General features: G+C 32.8%; 1 protein-coding gene across 6 annotated transcripts; it reads right to left on the bottom strand.

The window, feature by feature from the left end:
• Positions 1-220: 220 nt before the first annotated feature.
• Positions 221-17394, bottom strand: LOC126560614 (troponin I). 6 transcript variants are annotated; one of them, XM_050216586.1, is made up of 7 exons: positions 17322-17390; positions 15017-15185; positions 14599-14722; positions 8866-8966; positions 2404-2447; positions 2185-2326; positions 221-298 (listed from the first exon to the last, which is right to left on the bottom strand). In XM_050216586.1, exons 2-7 carry the CDS (start codon positions 15158-15160, stop codon positions 221-223), a joined length of 633 nt encoding a protein of 210 aa, XP_050072543.1. In that variant the 5' UTR covers positions 15161-15185; positions 17322-17390. The 6 variants fall into 6 exon arrangements, with proteins under 6 accessions (XP_050072543.1, XP_050072529.1, XP_050072537.1 ...); XM_050216572.1 differs by lacking the exon at positions 8866-8966 and adding an exon at positions 7378-7478 and having other exon boundaries at positions 17322-17383; XM_050216580.1 differs by lacking the exon at positions 8866-8966 and adding an exon at positions 13580-13680 and having other exon boundaries at positions 17322-17382.
• Positions 17395-18189: the final 795 nt, after the last annotated feature.

Raw genomic sequence — 18189 nt, 5'->3', positions numbered from 1 at the left:
GCTTTTTCCACATTTACCAAAGCGTCGCATATCTTTTCGGATTCACAATTCACTACTTTTAATTTTGCTTGAAAATAAACTCACAATTGTTATTAGGGAAAGCACAGGATAGAAATGGGTTTTTATTTGTGATTTTTTATTATCAGGGTTGTATCAAAAATTTGCATCAATGCGCATGTTGTGACACACTTCGCTGCATCTTGTAAGAAGTTATTAAGAGTTATGCCTCGGCTTCAACAGCTTCTGCTGCTTCTTCTTTCACCTTACTGTCTCCCTTCTTAGACCAGTCCGGTTTCTTCTGCTCATTATAAATATGATTTTGATGGCCAGATGAACATTGTTTTTTTCCGGACAATGGTTTGGCACACGAGGAAGCGATTCGACGATAAATATAGAGAAAGGTTGAAAAAAGAAAATAAAAGACATAATAAATTAGTACCAATTTGTTCAAAAGATTAAACGTTTTGTCAACAAATGACCATTTCACTGTAGCACTGCTACTGTTTTCTGTTATTCACTTCTTACAACTGTTCAATTCTGTTTGGTTGTAATAAGTTTAAACACAACGATTCTATCAGACAATTTTAATCTGTGAACAATGATTTAAAGCAAATCAAAGTCACACGTCTCTAAAACATGCAATTACTTTATAACGCGTTAGAAGTTTTTATTACCTGAAGAAAAATGTCTACTACTCTTTTTGCCGGTAATTGTAGTGTACTAAAATAATAAATACTCGTATAACCATTTCGAGGGTGGATGAACTGCAGTTTGGAAGTAGTTTTCCAAATTTAGACAACTCAACGGATCCTTTTATACTTGGATTGAGTAAAATAATTTAACAAATGACAAATAGTTGAGTAATGACCTTACACCTAAGCCAATGAAATCCTCAGAACATTGGATTACATTTGTTTTAAGTGTTTTGAATTTCAATATCAATGAGATTCATACAGTTTGAGATTTCAGACGATTTGAATGATTGATTACGGAAAAAATTTCAAATATACTCGTAAAGAAGGCTTTGAACGCGGTAGTACTTCATTTTCTATTTGGTAGCTCTTTGGGTTGTAATTTCCATGCTAGGTGTTTTCTAGAAAATACGATATGTGTTGGCGAAAAGTTCTCTTTATGTGAAGTAAGGATGGTTGATATGACTGAATATATCTTTATGGTGTTCGCGCGTCACATTTTATTTAGTGTCGAAATAATATCAGAGAACGGATGGCTTCAATCTATGTAGTTGGTTGATCATGATGTCAGCTACATCTACTTCTTCTGCCAGTCGGCTTTCTCCGATTTCTTTGCCTGTTAACGGTAGGTAGGAATCGGATCATCAATTTTTCATTTGGTGTTTGCATTCATTTTTCAACCAAAAACCAAAATCAATGGTTGAGAAGGACCTATTGCATTCAAAAAGGATTTCAAAGATTCAAAAACCATTGTATTGCGACGATAAACAAATAATTCTGTGTTCCTAAACATGACTGAAGATTGTTTTCGTTGAAATATGTTAACATTGATGGAATATATACAGCGTATATGGTATTCTCTATTTTACTTTTATGTTAAATGACGTCTAGGGAAAAAAGGGGAATCAAAGTTAGTTTTTTTATGATTTAAGATAAACATTTCGTGTTTTTCGATCTTTTTTCTTGTTGTTATGGGTTTGTTCCAGGTTTTTAGAACTTCTCCTTTACTTTTAAAAATAAATTTTGATGAACTTTTCGTTTCGAGTTATGTTGGAAGGTGTTACTAGATATTAAATCTAAGATCGATGTTAGATCATGTGGCAGAAAAATGGTATACTACATTTCACTTTACAGAAAAGCAACTAATATGTAAAAAATCGTAAAATGTAGCGTATATTGGATAAACAAGCAACAAACAACGTTTGAAATATCCAAAATAATAAAAAAAGTATCTTCAGTCTGATGAAAACAAAAAACAACTTTTTGTCCATTGTCCACTTGCACTAGACAACTCTTTCATAAAATGCGAAATTTTTTTAAAAAAATTTGAAAGCAAAAAATCTTAATAATAAAACAAAGGTCCTTAAACGATTTTCGCACATTTTTACACAAAAACTTAAACCACAGTTGTCGCAATCATGAAAAAATATAGAACAAAAATAGTAAAATATCGGTCCTTCAAATCTACTTAGTTATTAATCATTGATCGTACCTCTTTGTCCTCCTCTTCCAAGGTGAATTCCTTCTTCTTGACAACCTTAAGCTGGTTACGGAAGTTGAATTCGGCAGCCTTCTTCTGAAGCTTGGCAAATTTGTTCTCGTATTTGGAGACCTTCTTCAGAGTGGGTTTAACACTGTTGGGTAAAAAATAACAAATTGTACAGATTCAGTAATAAATACCAATCGATACACTCAATTCGACTATACTTACAACTTGCCGCGCAGATCGTTAACCTGGGCATTTAGATCGGAGATCTAAATGGTTGTTTCCGTGAGATGCAAAAAAAAAAGAAAAAATTCAGTCATTAGTATTGGTTCAGTAGCACCTGTTTCAGTTAAGCATCTGATTTTAAGCAGGAAAAGAAAGCATATGTGATTTAAAAGATGATAAAGCATTGAGATATGCGTACACCCACAACTTTGTGATTAGTTCGTAAGGCATGTTGTTAGTTAATTAACATATTTACAAAAGCGATGAGAACTCTTTAGTCAACGAACTGAAATAAAAATTATGTTGAAGCAGTAAATGTGTTTATCCTTCTGTTACGCTAAAATAGAGCTCAATTATCGATTTTACTGCAAGGCATTGGTAAGCGAAACGTTATCTGTAGCGCTAGTAACCATAATTTTCGATTAATTTTAACAACCATGTAAAACAGTGTTGGGAGATAGGCCGATGCAGTATGATAATTATCGTAAATTTATTTTATTTCTGCCAAGTCCATATTAAAAATCTAACCAATGGAAAGCGTTAAACGTTTTCAGTTTTTTTTTCCAACACGTTTCGATAAAGTTTGTAGGTAATTTTTTTTTTGTTCAATATATTCATCGAAAAAGTGACGATCTCGAAAAAATAACATGAGTTTTTGGGCTACTAAGTAGTTGTGCAAATTCATAACGTTTGATAGGGTTTCTGTAGCAAAAAAAATCATATCTTTTTGCCTAAAATGGTTAATGATGCTTGGATAAATAAGTAGTAAAGCTCATGAGGTAAATAAATAGGTTAAGTAATGAAAATGTCATTCGAATTGTTGTATGAAACGAAAACGGCATGATAAAGTAAACCAAATTGGTTTTTAATGTATAAATACAAAACAGCATAACTTCATGTGCTCGGCATATTCCATAGCAGCAACAAACTATAGAGTTACATTTAAAACGTGTACAATGTAGCTGAAATTTAATGTGATATTATGTATGAGTTCTATGACTCGTGATTGTAAACTGCGCCTGATGACCAACTCGAGTACAATGTAACCAATGCCAAGAAAAAAATACAAAAAATACAATAACCCGATCCTATCCATGATATTTTGATATGTTTGGAGGCATCATGTTTAAAATTGATGTTTTTACTTTCAATTTGCCTCTTTCTGCATTTTTCTAAGAGATGTTTCAATTGTTTGTAATGAACAGTTTTTGTTCTAATCAACTCATAATTTTAAAAGCTGATTGCTTGCTTAATTGTTTTAGCAACTTTGATAATGTAAAGAGATGTTGAGATTACTCATGTTATTACATTACAAAACGGTTGAATTTTTGTATTAACTATATGGTTGTTAGTAAATAAGTTAATCTATTTTTCTAAACATTCTAACTTTACATAATATGTTATCATATTTTTATATTCGGAATTTAATGCCTTTACGAAACATTTCACATTAGTATAAAAACGTTTTCCTCAGAAAGGTTTAAAATTTTGTTTGAAAACAGAAATCTAACGATTTTGTATATCGTTTAATTTACGATATTTCAAACGATACGATTTCAAAAGTACGCTCCACTTTTTAGTAACATATTCTAATGGCAACAGTTCTGGGCCCTGCAATTAGTGTGTGACTTTTTTATATTTATCTTAGTTTTGTTCAAATGATACAATGCCTTTTCTTTGTTGTAAATTCATGTATCACATGTTTGGGAGATTTCTCACTTAATTTTATACGTTTTGGATTATGACGGTATTCGTATTCTTCAGCATATGAGTTCAGTTTAATTTATTCATATTAAACAAAATGCCTGTGAAATGTTGCATGTCATGAAAATTAACCAAACAATAGGATCTATGATGAGTTCAACCTGAAAATTAAAATTTTTTTAGCCGGCTTCTGTGAAACATTCGAGCAGTCATGAGCATTTAAACCGAAACAGGTCAACACATCTCGAAGCGTTTGATATTTGTTGTGCTTCTATGACGGATTGTTTGCTAAACGAAAAGAAAACCTTGAAACTTGTTTGGAAGATTAAATGTGCTATAAAAAGTAGTGCATTTCTTAACAACCGTCTATAATTGTTAAGAATGTCTATCAAGCAAATTTTAACTTTGTATAGTCATATTTTCCACAAAAAAAAACTTTTGTTTATGTTGTTTGATTTTGGCGCAGGCTACTATTGATTGTCAGTTTGTATGGAGAGCATGCCGCAGTTTAGTCTGGAGTCGAATAAACACATTTTTAAAAAATCTTCGGTTGAGATAAAACCCCAACAACAGTTTCAATTTGTCCATGGACAAATATGCAAAATGGACATGGACAAATTAAGCAATGAAATATCATGTTAGTGGATTATCTTTTACTCAACAATGAATATTGCATTGTTCTTTTATCTTCATTGTTATAATGTGATAATAAAATTGTATAAAACTAGTACAATCCTTAAATTCATATTGCAATAAGATCATGTTGTCGTTACGGAGATAAAAAAATGCATAATTTCTTATATATATTTTATTCCTTTCAATTGCATGAACAACTTTTTTTAAATTTTCAAACATAATATGTAAAGTTCAAATATTAACAATCATAGTCAATCAATCATGATCATAGTTTGTAGCCCGATTTCATGTTCATCATAACGATGCGATTGGAATGAAATAAAAATTCAAAAAAATTTAAACATGAAACTTGTCAGTGACTATTTGAAGCAAACTTTGCACTGGCATCATTACTATTTTATAAGCCTTTCAGCTTGTGTGAACAAAAACATAAGATCAAATATAACATATTGACGTAAAAATAAAACTGCAATCGAAACGTAAGATCGAACATAAAATATGCAATTCCGTGATATACTCGTAGATCATTGAGTGAAAATATCATCTTCAAATATGATACTGCTATCCATTGATAGTTCAATATTGCATGAGCCATTTATTCTGCACATCAACACTCGTATCGTATGAATTTCTATTGTTGTATTCCGAAAAACCCGATCCAATATTTTTTCTTAGGACTGACTTCCCAATCATAGATGAATACATAACCATAATCAAAACTACATAATACATAATAAATTAAAAGATTCCCAAACCTGACCTACTTAAAACCTTAGACATCGGTTATAATGCCAAATGAGGGAGAGAAATTTCATGAGGATGAAAACTCGTCTTACCAGTACAGCTAAATATTTCCAGATATTGCAGAAGCCAACGATCAAAAAACATATTTGAATCTTTAACGGGTACAAAATCGGATCATAAATTAACCTAGTAGTTCAACGGCGATTCAACAAAACTTTAAAAAATGTTAAACAATACAAGCATTGGTAAGGTGACGCAGAGCATTCCAATTATGATCGGAATCTTTAAGCAAATATAAAAAACTAGGTTCTGATTCATTGATTCAAAACATCAAAATGCGCTAAAAATAACTATGTTATCAAAAAAAGCGTGTAGTTCCAAACCTGAAATAAAACAAACAACCTGTCGTCAATGTAATTTATCAACTCAGTAATCAACCTTTTCAATTTTAGGTAGAACAATACGCCAAGAATTATTGTGATGCCAGACAAGGAGAGCCGGCATTTTTAATTTTGCAGCATAGATACTGTCGTTGTTTTATTTTTCATTTAGATTTGAATAAATTCATAATTTTAATTTTTTTTGGTTCTGCAAGGTTTTCAGAAAATGTTCATGTTTATATATTTTCTCGCTACTGCCTTAGATTATATGTTCGTGACTTATATAATTTTGTAAAGGTCTTTACACTTGAAGGCCAGGCCGTTTTATCAGAATTTGGAAGAAAAACAGGCCTGCTCTAATAGTGAATCTGTTTGTTAAAGAATATTTCGATACTAGAACATCGAATCGGGCTACGATGCTACACAACTATGAAAAATAAGACTGCTATCAAACGATAAAAAAATAAATTTGCAACACAAAGACTTCTAAAATTGGTGGAATGCGAGCATTGTTAACATGCAGGAAGTAGTTTAAAAAAACTTAGTTATTTTAATCTTTTATGTAAAAACTTATTGTTAGAGAAATGGTTAGAACAGCATAATAGCAAAAAAAAAATCTATGCGTTTGTTATATTTTATGTTCGAAATCATAACTGAACACTGTTTAATTGGCAAACATAGAGAAACAAGTAATATAAATGATAAAATTAAAAAAAATGTGTTCTGACAAAAATAAAGAAAGATTCTTTTATCAGTCATCACTAGCCAACAAATGTAAGAATAGTTTTCTTTTCTATCTTTCTGACTTGGTTAACGAAACTAGTATTGTTCTTGAGGCAATCCATAAGAAAGCAATCCATTAAAGAATTTATGGCGTCAGAGGAGTGGCATGCGAAAACAAAGTTGTTTCGTAAATAAGCATATTCATAATTATAAGCATCAGTGTTGCAATCGTATATTGAACAAAATTGTTGGCAATTAGAACTAAATGAAACATCTCATCGAATGTGTCGGAAAACGTGATAAACAAAGTACAATAATTGGAATTTCGGTGGTAGACAAAATAATGAAGCTAACGAATATGCAGCATGATAATATGAGAATTTTAAAAGAAGAAATAGTAACAAAAACGAGTACGCATTTGAATCGATAATCAACAATGTGCATTTAAAAGTACAATACTATCTAAATGAATTTGGGAATGACAATGAGAAAAATTAGCTACTGAGATTGAAAATATCCGTTTGAATACATACTACTTTTGAATATGCTTTAACATGGAATACATATATGTATAATATATTATTTTTGAAGTATACATAACATATATTATAGATATATGTACATTTCTAAGTAAATATACATATAACACTGGTACTAAGGAGTGGTCGGGCATGGATTCATGGAATGGTAAAATGACTGGATTTAAAAAAAAGGCATTCATGGATTTTACGTGAATAGCTGGATTGGTTTTAAACTGTTTAAAATAGTTTTCGAATTCGTTCAGTACCTCCCAATCTCTTTTCCGGACTTCATATTCCAAATCCCATTTTTGGCCTTCACACGTATACATACGGTTGTAATATTCTTTTACAATGTCTTTCAATTGGTCTGCAAATGGGAAAAGCGAGTTTTGATACTTAGATAAGGAAGAGCTTTGATCAAAATAAATCTTCTAATAATTATGGGTATCTTATCTAACAATCAAAAACATACCACTATTTACTGATTGGTTTGAGTGAGTAATAATCAATCAAGAGATTAAAACAGTTTTGCTTTATAATTTGGATGTATGTAAATTGCTGTTGAACATGTATAATTCAAACAATGGAATTAACACACACACAACACAACATTATTCGACAGAAAGGAGCTAACAAGTAAGCATTTAACCTTTTACTTTAGCAGTTATGCTCCATACTAAGTACAAGTTGAATTCTCGATTTAGCACCCTGTACAGCGACTTGTAAAGGTATAATTGTTGTGTAATAAAATTTATCATTTGGATCTCAAGACTGTTCAAACACTGTTTTGGCACAGAAAAAAAAACGTTATTACAAATATTATTTTAGATACTGTAAATTATAAGACAGTCCAGCGAATATGAATAATGCAAAACACTTTTGTAATACATAAATTATACATACACGTTACGGACAGATAAGCTTACAAGTACCTCTGCACATTGAACTTTCAATTAAAAAAATAAAAATCCTATGGTATTATACTCTTCGTTTTACCCGTTTACAACTAAATTCGAGTTGGATCAAATGCACTTTTAAAGTCAATCAAAATTGAATGGGCAGACAGAAAACCGGGAAGGGTAGAAAATAACTTCAAAAACAATAAAATAATGATTTAAATTGATAATCAATTTGTTTTCTTTTTAAGAGCACTTTGACGTAACAAAGGTTATGTATTTTTTGTGTTTTTTTCTTGTTTGTTTTTTTTTCATTGGCAAAATAACTTATAGAATTCCGTAAACGTGAGTTGCTTTGTCATCAGTTGATTGTGTTAAAAATATGTGCGTAAGCACTGATTAAGATATTCGTTAAATTATATAGCTAGCGTTGGCTTGATTAAAACTTGTGTTGAAGAATTAAAAATTGAGGAATCTTTTCCCATTTATTTAGATAAAATTTCATTGATTTAACAATGCATGCTTTTAAATATTCTATGCAATGCTGACGATAAACACTTACAATATTTTGTTTTTTTTCTTATTAAAACAAAATTCGAAATATTAATTCATTTATGATGCATATATTCATAAAAGAGTGAATTTTAGGAATGTGTATCCATGTATGTCAATGTGTCGGATGTTGGGTTCACACAACAATATTTGCAAATACCAATGATAGCTTTTATCATCAATGGTGGATTGATCTTAATTTTAAAAATTAAGTAAGGTGTAAAAAACTTTAGTGAATACAACAATATCAAAAATGTCACTCATTTATATAAAACTCAAATATCATAACAAAATCAAAAGATTTACCTCAAACTGTTTCAATTTTTCCATTCTTTCTAAATCAAATTTGTCACCTTCCAAACCAAATACCCTATTCCAATATTCCTTACAAATTGTTTGAAGCTCGGCTATGAAAAAGGATGAAATAGGCAAGAGCATTCATATTATTTTGGACTGGATTTTAAAAGTGATTATGGTAGATCGTTGAATAAATGTTTTTTTTTTTTTCAGAGAAGTTTGTCTTGAAGTTTCAATTTTTTTATACTTCTTAGATTTACTACTTCGTAAACCCAAAGACATGCATTGAAAGTTTTTGCGTTTCCTGCAAAAACAATCCTACATTATGGCTGGATATGAGACATTTTGTACAAATACATTTTGTTCTGGTATAAAGTATTTAAAAACCATTCAAGTGCTAAGAATGAAACTGTTCCGAAGCTTTAAAGAATGTTGTAAGAAATATTTTTTGTTTATTAAACTTCTTTTGCTGGGAAAGATTGTATTGCACACTAAGATTGTAATAAAAACTCGGCCGAAAATAAAAAATCACACATTTTAACAAACACTCCCATAAAAGTTACTTAGATGCTGATTTACAGAACGTGCTACCGCAAATCTTAAGCTTCATAGATTGCTTTTATTTCATAAATACAGTTACATCTCGCTATGCATACTGACGGCACTGTCAGCTTAGATAATAGAAAAATAGCAAGGAGATTGCTATAAGCTGGGCTCAGCTAGAACAATGGACTAAACAAATTAGACCATTTTTGTAACCGGGTAGATTAGGTTTGCAAGCAATTTGATTTAAGCGCGCCGAGCCTTGCGGATACAGTACATTAAGTTCTCGCACCAAAAACAGTCTAATTTAGTAGTTCCAACATTGAAAATTGTCCTTCGATTATCGAAAGGTGCTGCGGAGCAAACCATTATGAAAACTGAATGCACTTTCGACGATACACTCCGTACAAAACCGTGTTACAAAATGTTAAAATGACAATTGCAATGGCGATCTGATGGATGCTGTAAGCCCAACTCCCTCCCTGGGAGAATGAGGAAAATATCTTAGTAGGCTCTAATCGCATCATTGCACAGGTAATCCAATTCAACTATGATGAAATAGTTTAAAAAACCAAAACATTGCAAAATTGCGGATTTCCGTGAATAAAATCCATGTGCAACTAAGAGAAATAACAGGTAACAGCTTGAAAAGATTTCACTGTATGTAGTTGTTCTCTTGTCAAATGATTTTATTTTATGTACACGATTCAGGATCTTTTTTAACTAAAATGCAGAAAAATCGGATCGCATATTATAGCAAAAATTCCAAACTTAGGATCGAAAACACAATTGCATAAGGCTTATGGTGTACTAATTTGGGCGTACAAATATTTCGCCTAAAACAGGCATTAAAATTGTTCACACGGTATTGACCGTTGAAAGCAGTTTAAAATGTAGTTTAATTAAATACAGCGTCCAGCAACCAGCAAATAAAGCACCGGTGAAGTTGTTGAAATGCAACTACCATCACTATATGTTATGAAAAATACAAAAATATAAGCAAAAAAATATTTAACAAAAGCACAAACTATTTGCTGAAGCCAATAATAGCTTTAATGTCCCATATGGTCAAAGTTTTACTGCAAAAGATTGCATTAATTATTGTTTAATCGACCAAAAACCTCTAAATCATAAGCAGGTGGTCAACATATTATAAGGTTTCAAAGGTATGAACGCAAAATTGATTCGAGTACAATAAAATATTTAAGTAAGTTAAAAACTGTTTCATTATTGTAACTTATCATGTATCACAAGCTGCCGTGTTTTAAATGACAATAAGCGCTAAAGACACTATTGCGAAAAGATTCACCTCAGGATTTTTGGTTATCAATTATTTCAGTAATAATTTAAGAAGTAGCTAAGCTGTACCATACAAAACCAGCGAGCTGTTAAAATGGGGCATCTATTGAATACACTTCCAAGCGGTTTGCCAAATTGATGTTAGCAACCCCTGCGTTATCCCGCAACTATTGTTATGACGATTTAAAATTTAAAGTAAAAACTTTTCAAATTGTTATGACTGATCATGTACATCGAGCTGCCGTGTTTCAAAGAACACTTAGCGTTAAAATCACTATTGCCAAATAAAAATCACCTCAGCAGTTGTGGTTATCAATTATTTCAATGATAGTTTAAGATGCAGCTAATAAAAAGAGCCCTACTAGACCAGCGAGCTGTTAAAGTTGGCCATCTATTGAATATACTTCCAAAGCGGTTTGCCAAATTGATGTTAGCAACCCCTGCGTCAAACGAAGTATAACTATTATTATGACGATGCCTTTGGGTTGAATTTAAATGCTTTAATTTGCTTGCCTCGAAATCCTTCCTAGCAACTTCATATTCATAATCAATTTTTTCGCCTTCCAGGGAGCAAATTCTTGAGTGATATTCTTTACATATGTTCTTCAGAATGGCTATAATAGGAATTGAAATGAAAAGAAATAAAAAACTATTTTGTGTATAAAAGAACTTTCATATTCTCTAAATCTATACTCATAAAATGTAGTTTTATAATTGGTATCGGGAAACAGAGCACAGACAGCATTGGGTTTCACAATTCTGATTTCATGCATGCTAATATGGCATGTATTGTATTTAGTTATCTTATGACCCTCAATCGAAATTGTGATGAACCAATGTAGCCAGTGGTCTATACGGTCTATTTCAAATGATAGTTCAACTCAAGCGAATATTGTTGTATGATTAAATCTTTTTTTTTTTTGTGCAACCAGCGGCCTTTGAACTGCCACCTACTGTGTTTGTTTTTATGATTACTTTTGCCTTTATCTTTCCTGTATCTATCACTTATAAATACCTGCAAAAATAATTTTAATGAACAATAATCAAACCAGACCCAGGTATAACAAAAATAACAACGATAACAAATACTGCAATAGACTTGGACGACACATTGGAAATCCTGCAATAATCCTGTAGATCACCACATACACTACCTCCATGCACCACCAGCACAAAAATTCAACCGAGTATGCGCGAGACAAGTCAAAACTCAAGTAGGAAATGTGTTGTGGAATTTGTAATCAGTCAACACATGCGGTGTTGCCCATACGGCAAAGCGCCGTTTTCATGTAGTTGAATAAAAAATAATACATATTGCTACAATGTAGCCGCATAATTGATCCTTCAGGCGCGGTAGCTACAACGATTTGATGTGAGCTCAAATCGTAAAATTTGTACCATTGTGTCATCTTCCACATTTTAGCCAATAAAACATTAATCTTTAAAAGTATATAAAATAAAAGAAATAATGCTAAGAACGTGATAAAAAAAACTCTCAGATTCCGATTTAATCCACTTCAACTAAGACTGACTACATGGATACATATTAGGGGGCGTCCATACATTACGTAACGCTCGAATGGGGAATAGGGACTACCCTCTGGTGTTCAGATTTGTTACACAAGGGGGAGGGGGTGGGGTCCACTTTGTGTTACGTAACAGAATGTTATATGAAACAAAATTTCGGCATACGTTTGTTTTACTTATGGCGAATACTCCAAAATTGTTATATTATTTTATAATAATCAATTTTATGACCGCTTGTCCAATGTCTCATCGCTTTTTTTATCATATCTCTTTGTTAGAGTCAAAAAGTAACAGCCTCGTGCCGTGTAAAGATCACTTTTGTAGCGTTACGTAATTTGTGGACCACCCCTTAGCATATTTCAAAATTTTTGTAGTGTAGAGGAGATAAACTAGTTCGTTGCTATTTCAAAAAGTCTTTACCAAGTATGTATTGAGACACTGTAGACACACGTGGTCATTAATAAGACAAGCAATACGGCCCGGCCGTTCCTCAAAGAAAACAATTTTTTTCTAATACTTGTATGTCTTGTATGTTCTTGTTGGTTTAACGTCCTTCTAAGATTACGTCGGCCATCGAATGGCTTACTAGACTACCGATAATCACGTAGTTGGAAGGTCAGTCCTCACTACGTGGGAACGGTCTGGATGGGATTTGAACCCTGGTCCTCTCGTTTGTAGACCGACCGGCAGAATTATATGCAATTATATGAATTTATTGTCATTAAGATGTATTGTGTGTAACAATTAAGAAATACTCCCCATGTGAACGGTACAGCTTCATTTCAGTAAAAATGAAAAAAAATGACATTTAACATATTTGAAGTGTCATTCCAACATTTTTCCTCCTTTTAAGAGCAATCCGATTCTTAAATTTAGTCAAGCAACATACATATAATTTGACAGTTTTGCTATTATTAATCGGTCATTTATGTACGACAATATTATTTAAAACATGTACATTGAACGCAACTCAGAACAACAGTCATTAGCTGATAGCAGACACAAAAGAGATAGTAAAAATATTAATATGCTGGTGAATAAATAAAGAAAATACATAAAAGGTAAAATACATTTTATTAAAAACAGAGAGAACATAAAGGGTAAAAGTCTCGAAACATTTGAAATAGAACACAATTTTAAATAAAAACAAACATTGCAGCGCAGATCAAGAAACATACTTTCAGAGGAAGATAGATAAAGAGTGCACAGTAAAGAGAAGATAATGCAAAGAAGATATAATAGAACGTGACGAGTATTCGACTCTTGCAGAAAGTAGAGCACAGAGAAAAATAGCGAACAGAACTTCTTTTAAGTATGTAAATAGCAGAAAAAAACACTTTCTGTGCCTATGTACCTCCATATCTTTCCTTTTAACAACATATTCAAGATCATACTTCTCCTCCTCCAGGGAATTAATACGTTGATGATAGTCACGAAGGATCTTTCTCGCTTGATCTGGCATTAAGAGCGGATTAAGACGAAATTCCAGTGATAAGGCGTAAAAATCGTTTGTCAAAGAGGTAAATGTTAAAATTTATTTGTAGGATGTGAAATAACGTCTTTAAACTGTTCAAGGAAAAACATTACATTTTAACATCCTGAAGTGGAAATTATAGTACTTTATTTGTTCAAAAGTAACGAATATAAATAATATGTCAAATGCACACAACAACAGGTTGAACATTGGAAAATATTTCTTTGATCGGTGGAAAACTTTACTTCAATTAGAGTACGAATGTATTTCATTAAACAATGAAGTAAAAATGTCTTAGCACAAAGTTTACATCCTATTTTTTTCTAATTGATTGTAATACTTTTGCGAGTAGGTTACGAAATTTTAATGGTTCATATTTAAATAAGCAAAAATGCATCGACATTCAACAACAAAGATACAGTAGAGAAAATTAACAAGTAGAGAATGAACAATGTCAATATGTTCAAAAAATGATTGACGCAAAAATCTGAATGTATTTGTATCGTTAACTTTGACGTAACGTTTCTAATTTATAGCTGTTAGTTACAAAATTCAATAGATGTAGTGCGCTACGAATTAACTTGTAGTTTTCAAAATAGTACAAAGTTTGGTAAACTTTACAAAAAGTTTACCATGTTTTACTAAATAATAATTTAATAAACATATCAATACGGAATGACCGTACTTCATGAATAGAAAAAAAACTTTCATTTTGTTTGGGAGATATATCAGCAATCAGAAACCAGATAACTATTTTTCATATCCATTAGAAAAAATGACTTAAACTGAATATGTTAACATAATCTTCAAACTATATCGATAAATTAATGTCTAAGACGAGATCACTTGTAAAGGAAGGAAAACCGTTTAGTGAAACTGAGTAAGCAAGTTTTTGTTACCTTCGTTAGCATCCTCGATGTTTTTGGGCTTGCCACATCGCTCCTCAATGATACGTCTACGTTCAGCTGCCTTGCGCTCCTGTTCTTTCTTAAGTTCCTCAGCGGCTTTCTTACGCAGAAGTAACTGTAAAACGTATCAAAAAAACAATATATAAATAAGTTCGTAGGGATGAGATGGAAGATATACAATTTTATCTTTATCTATAGCTATTGAACATATTCCATCTCCGACATCATCTTGGCTTGGCGACCTTCTAAGATCACGCCGGTCATCGAATGTGCTTACTAGATGTGCCGAAGCCACGCAGTTGTATAGTATGTCCTCACTACGGGGGGTCAGGACGGGATTTGAACCCCGGTCTTGGCCCCTACATTCTATCTTTTGTTGTCTATTGAGTTGATAAATTTTTAAACTCACCCTTAGCTTCTTCTTACGTTCCGGAGTCATGAAACCCTTCTTGGCTTTCTTGGCCTTGGAAGCCTCCTCCATGCGCTTGCGCACTTCGGCACGCTTGCGCTCGATTTCGGCCTGTTTCGCCTTCTTTGCTTCATCGTCAGCCATGATGATTTAGTTTGAAACTTTGGGTCTACCAAGAAATAGCAAACAGATTAATTTTCATGTGTTAGTACCATAAATAGTAATATTTTCTAGTTATGTAACAATCTTGGTAAAAATAAGCAAACTTTGATTTAATGTACAACGCACCGTGTTAATTGAAATAAGAATGTAAAAGAATTTTCATTGTTACATTTGTAATGGTATGTCATTAAAAATATCACACATCAATGGTGCACCACTCTTAATGCTGGAAGCATCGTTATATGAGGAACAAAACTGTCCAACTGTTCTTGGTAAGTCGTTGCACGCTGATGTTGCACTTTAGCAACGACGTGTATCAATCGTGTAGTGCACAAATCCGGATGTAAGATGATTGACACAGCATGAATATTTCTCAAGCGTATGGATGTGGTTGTAGAGGAAGTCGAACGAAGATCGGAAATGTAAATATAAATTGCATATGCTTCTTCAATATGTCCAGAAAGATGTGTCACACAATTGAAGTGCATTTTTTTCACAAAGATTTAATAGATGAAAGATAAGATTTTTTTTTGACGTACAATGTTTAAATGAAAAGAAATCTTCTTCTTTTCCAATCGGTTATTTATGCTTAATATTACACAGTTTTTTTGTGATTCTTGTTTCATACACTATTTCTATTTTTATCTTGACGGTGGAGCTAGCGCAATGACGTACTTTCGTCTGACTACGAGAAGTTTTTTTTTTTCTTTTGCACTGAAGAATTTTCACGTTGTCTGTCTGTGCTGTGAAACGCGCATGCCAAAACACACACGATTTTTTAATCAGTTGGTTCCGAGTTTTAGGATCCAAAATTAGACCACACCACACTCTGACCCAAAAAGTCGCATCATCTGCCTATTTATATACTTTTGCTCGGCTACGCACCAACCACGTTGAAGCGTAGGTCTGGTGCACGTAATTGTATTGTGCTACCACCGATTGTGAAACATGTAAAATATTGTAAAATTTTCATCATTTGTAAAGAGAATTCAAGAAGAGGATTGTAAAGAGAAATTGAGAAAAATATTGTTTATGTGTTCAATAGTTTATAATATATGTGTGTTTGGTTTATTTAATGCATAAAACTGAAAATCTTTTTTGTTGAGTAGTGTAAAGGTATGTCTGTTTCATCAATGAGGAAATTTGATGTATGTTATTTGTTGAAGTGTTATATTGAGACATTGAGACATCAACCAATCTTCAAAACATCAAGTTACAAAAAAAACCTGCCAGTCGTGGTAGATTAGCTTAAGACCCTTATTTTTGACCCCTAAAGGCTTATTTTTGAATTTTTTTTTCTGTTTGAGTAAAACGGCTCTCTGCCGTACTGTACTAATTTTTGAATTCTTCTTGGCTAAATGACTTTCTAGGTCAGGCTGGTCATTGAATGGCTTACCAGACTTGCCTATACCGCGTAGTTGAATAGTCAGTCCTACGGGGAAACGGTCCGGATGGGATTTGAACCCCGGTCCTGTCATTTGAAAACCGGCGCCGATGTCGCCTGGACCAACGGGCCTGGCCGCCCATTTTAATTTTTGAATTATTATTTATTATTTGATTTAAAAAATAAGGCTTTTCACTTTTTCATGCCTGACCAAAATGTTCTTCACTTAATGTCCCTAAAATCAAATCTAATTCTCAATAGTTTCCCATTTACATTTCGTAGAACATTATAGAACATACACTAGCAAATACGGCCTGGCCATTCTACAGGGTTTTTTTTTTAAATAGAACATACACTGTTTGTGGCCATATCTTCTCGACTCCCTATCACCACAAAACATGACACGCATTATCTCCATTCCTCTTACGTTAAAGAAAAGGAATTACGTTGACACAATTATTCAATCACAAGAAAACTGTATTTTCGATACAGTCGAAAGATGGTTGAAGGATGATAGCGTTGGAAGCACACAATTTCGGAGTTGCTGTCCGATATGAGCAGACAACGTACGATTCTGTACTGGTGCACACTGTTTTTGAAAACTGACAATTTGAGCACTCGCTGGTACGATGAAATAAATTTGACACTTTTTTATGATGAACACGAAACAGCACGCCAGTAACAAGATTTGATAGAAGTGTTTTGTTGGCTTGAAAACAGAAGTATGCAAACGGTGCTACGCGCTCACCAAGAACTCACCTCAATTTCAGACAAAACTCAAAAGGACGAACCAAAGACTTGGCCAAACTTCACAAAATTGCTGGCAAGTCAGCTATTCAGAACTGCTCAATCTGAAGCGACGTGACAGACTGACCAAAAGTCTAAGTAAAACTTCACGCGCCCTAGCTCCGGCAAAGAGGATATTAGTTTTTCCTTAGTGGTGGGGAGCGCCGGGAATATTTCAAACTTTTTGTATCAGGCCGTGTTATTGCGCCTGTCTTAAACGTTCGAATCTGGCTTAGCTACGCTACTCATTTATTCACGCATGCGCTAGCCCTAAAGCTAATTTATTTGCTCGTGGTAAAACAGTGAAGAGAATCCAAATTTAGAGAACGAATGCTGCATCAACAGGAAGCAAGAAACACAGATTCCAAACATAATCGTTCACTTCTGTGTGAATTGACACAGATCGAGCGCTGTTCGAAACCAAGTCGTGTGCAAGATGTTTCGACGCTAGACATAAAAATAACTTTATTCAACGATAACGATGGTCATAGCAAGTTAAGCGTCTGATGACGACACCTTGAAAGATAATTTGTATATAATGTTTCATTTGTAATCTTTATACATTATTCGCTTTGAGTTTGGAGCTTAATAAGAATCCATATTATCGACAGAAACAAAAATTCGTAAATGCATGGCACGAAGCAAAGCAAGATATCCTCTGCTCTGGTGTACATCAATAATTAATAATGCGTAAGACATAAAAAGAAAAAAAGTTTATGCAAACTTTTATAAATGTATTATTGCTTTAAGTTGTTTATATTATTGTTCTTTATTATCATCCTGATTATCAATAACCACCTACCTTATAAATTTCGCATTTTAATTCCTGAACATCTCTGAG

This window comes from Anopheles maculipalpis, chromosome X (genome assembly GCF_943734695.1).
Source record: "Anopheles maculipalpis chromosome X, idAnoMacuDA_375_x, whole genome shotgun sequence".
NCBI classification, from domain to species: Eukaryota; Metazoa; Arthropoda; class Insecta; order Diptera; family Culicidae; genus Anopheles; species Anopheles maculipalpis.
Note: the sequence above shows the minus strand (reverse complement) of the source record. Positions and strands in the feature narration are given on the sequence as shown.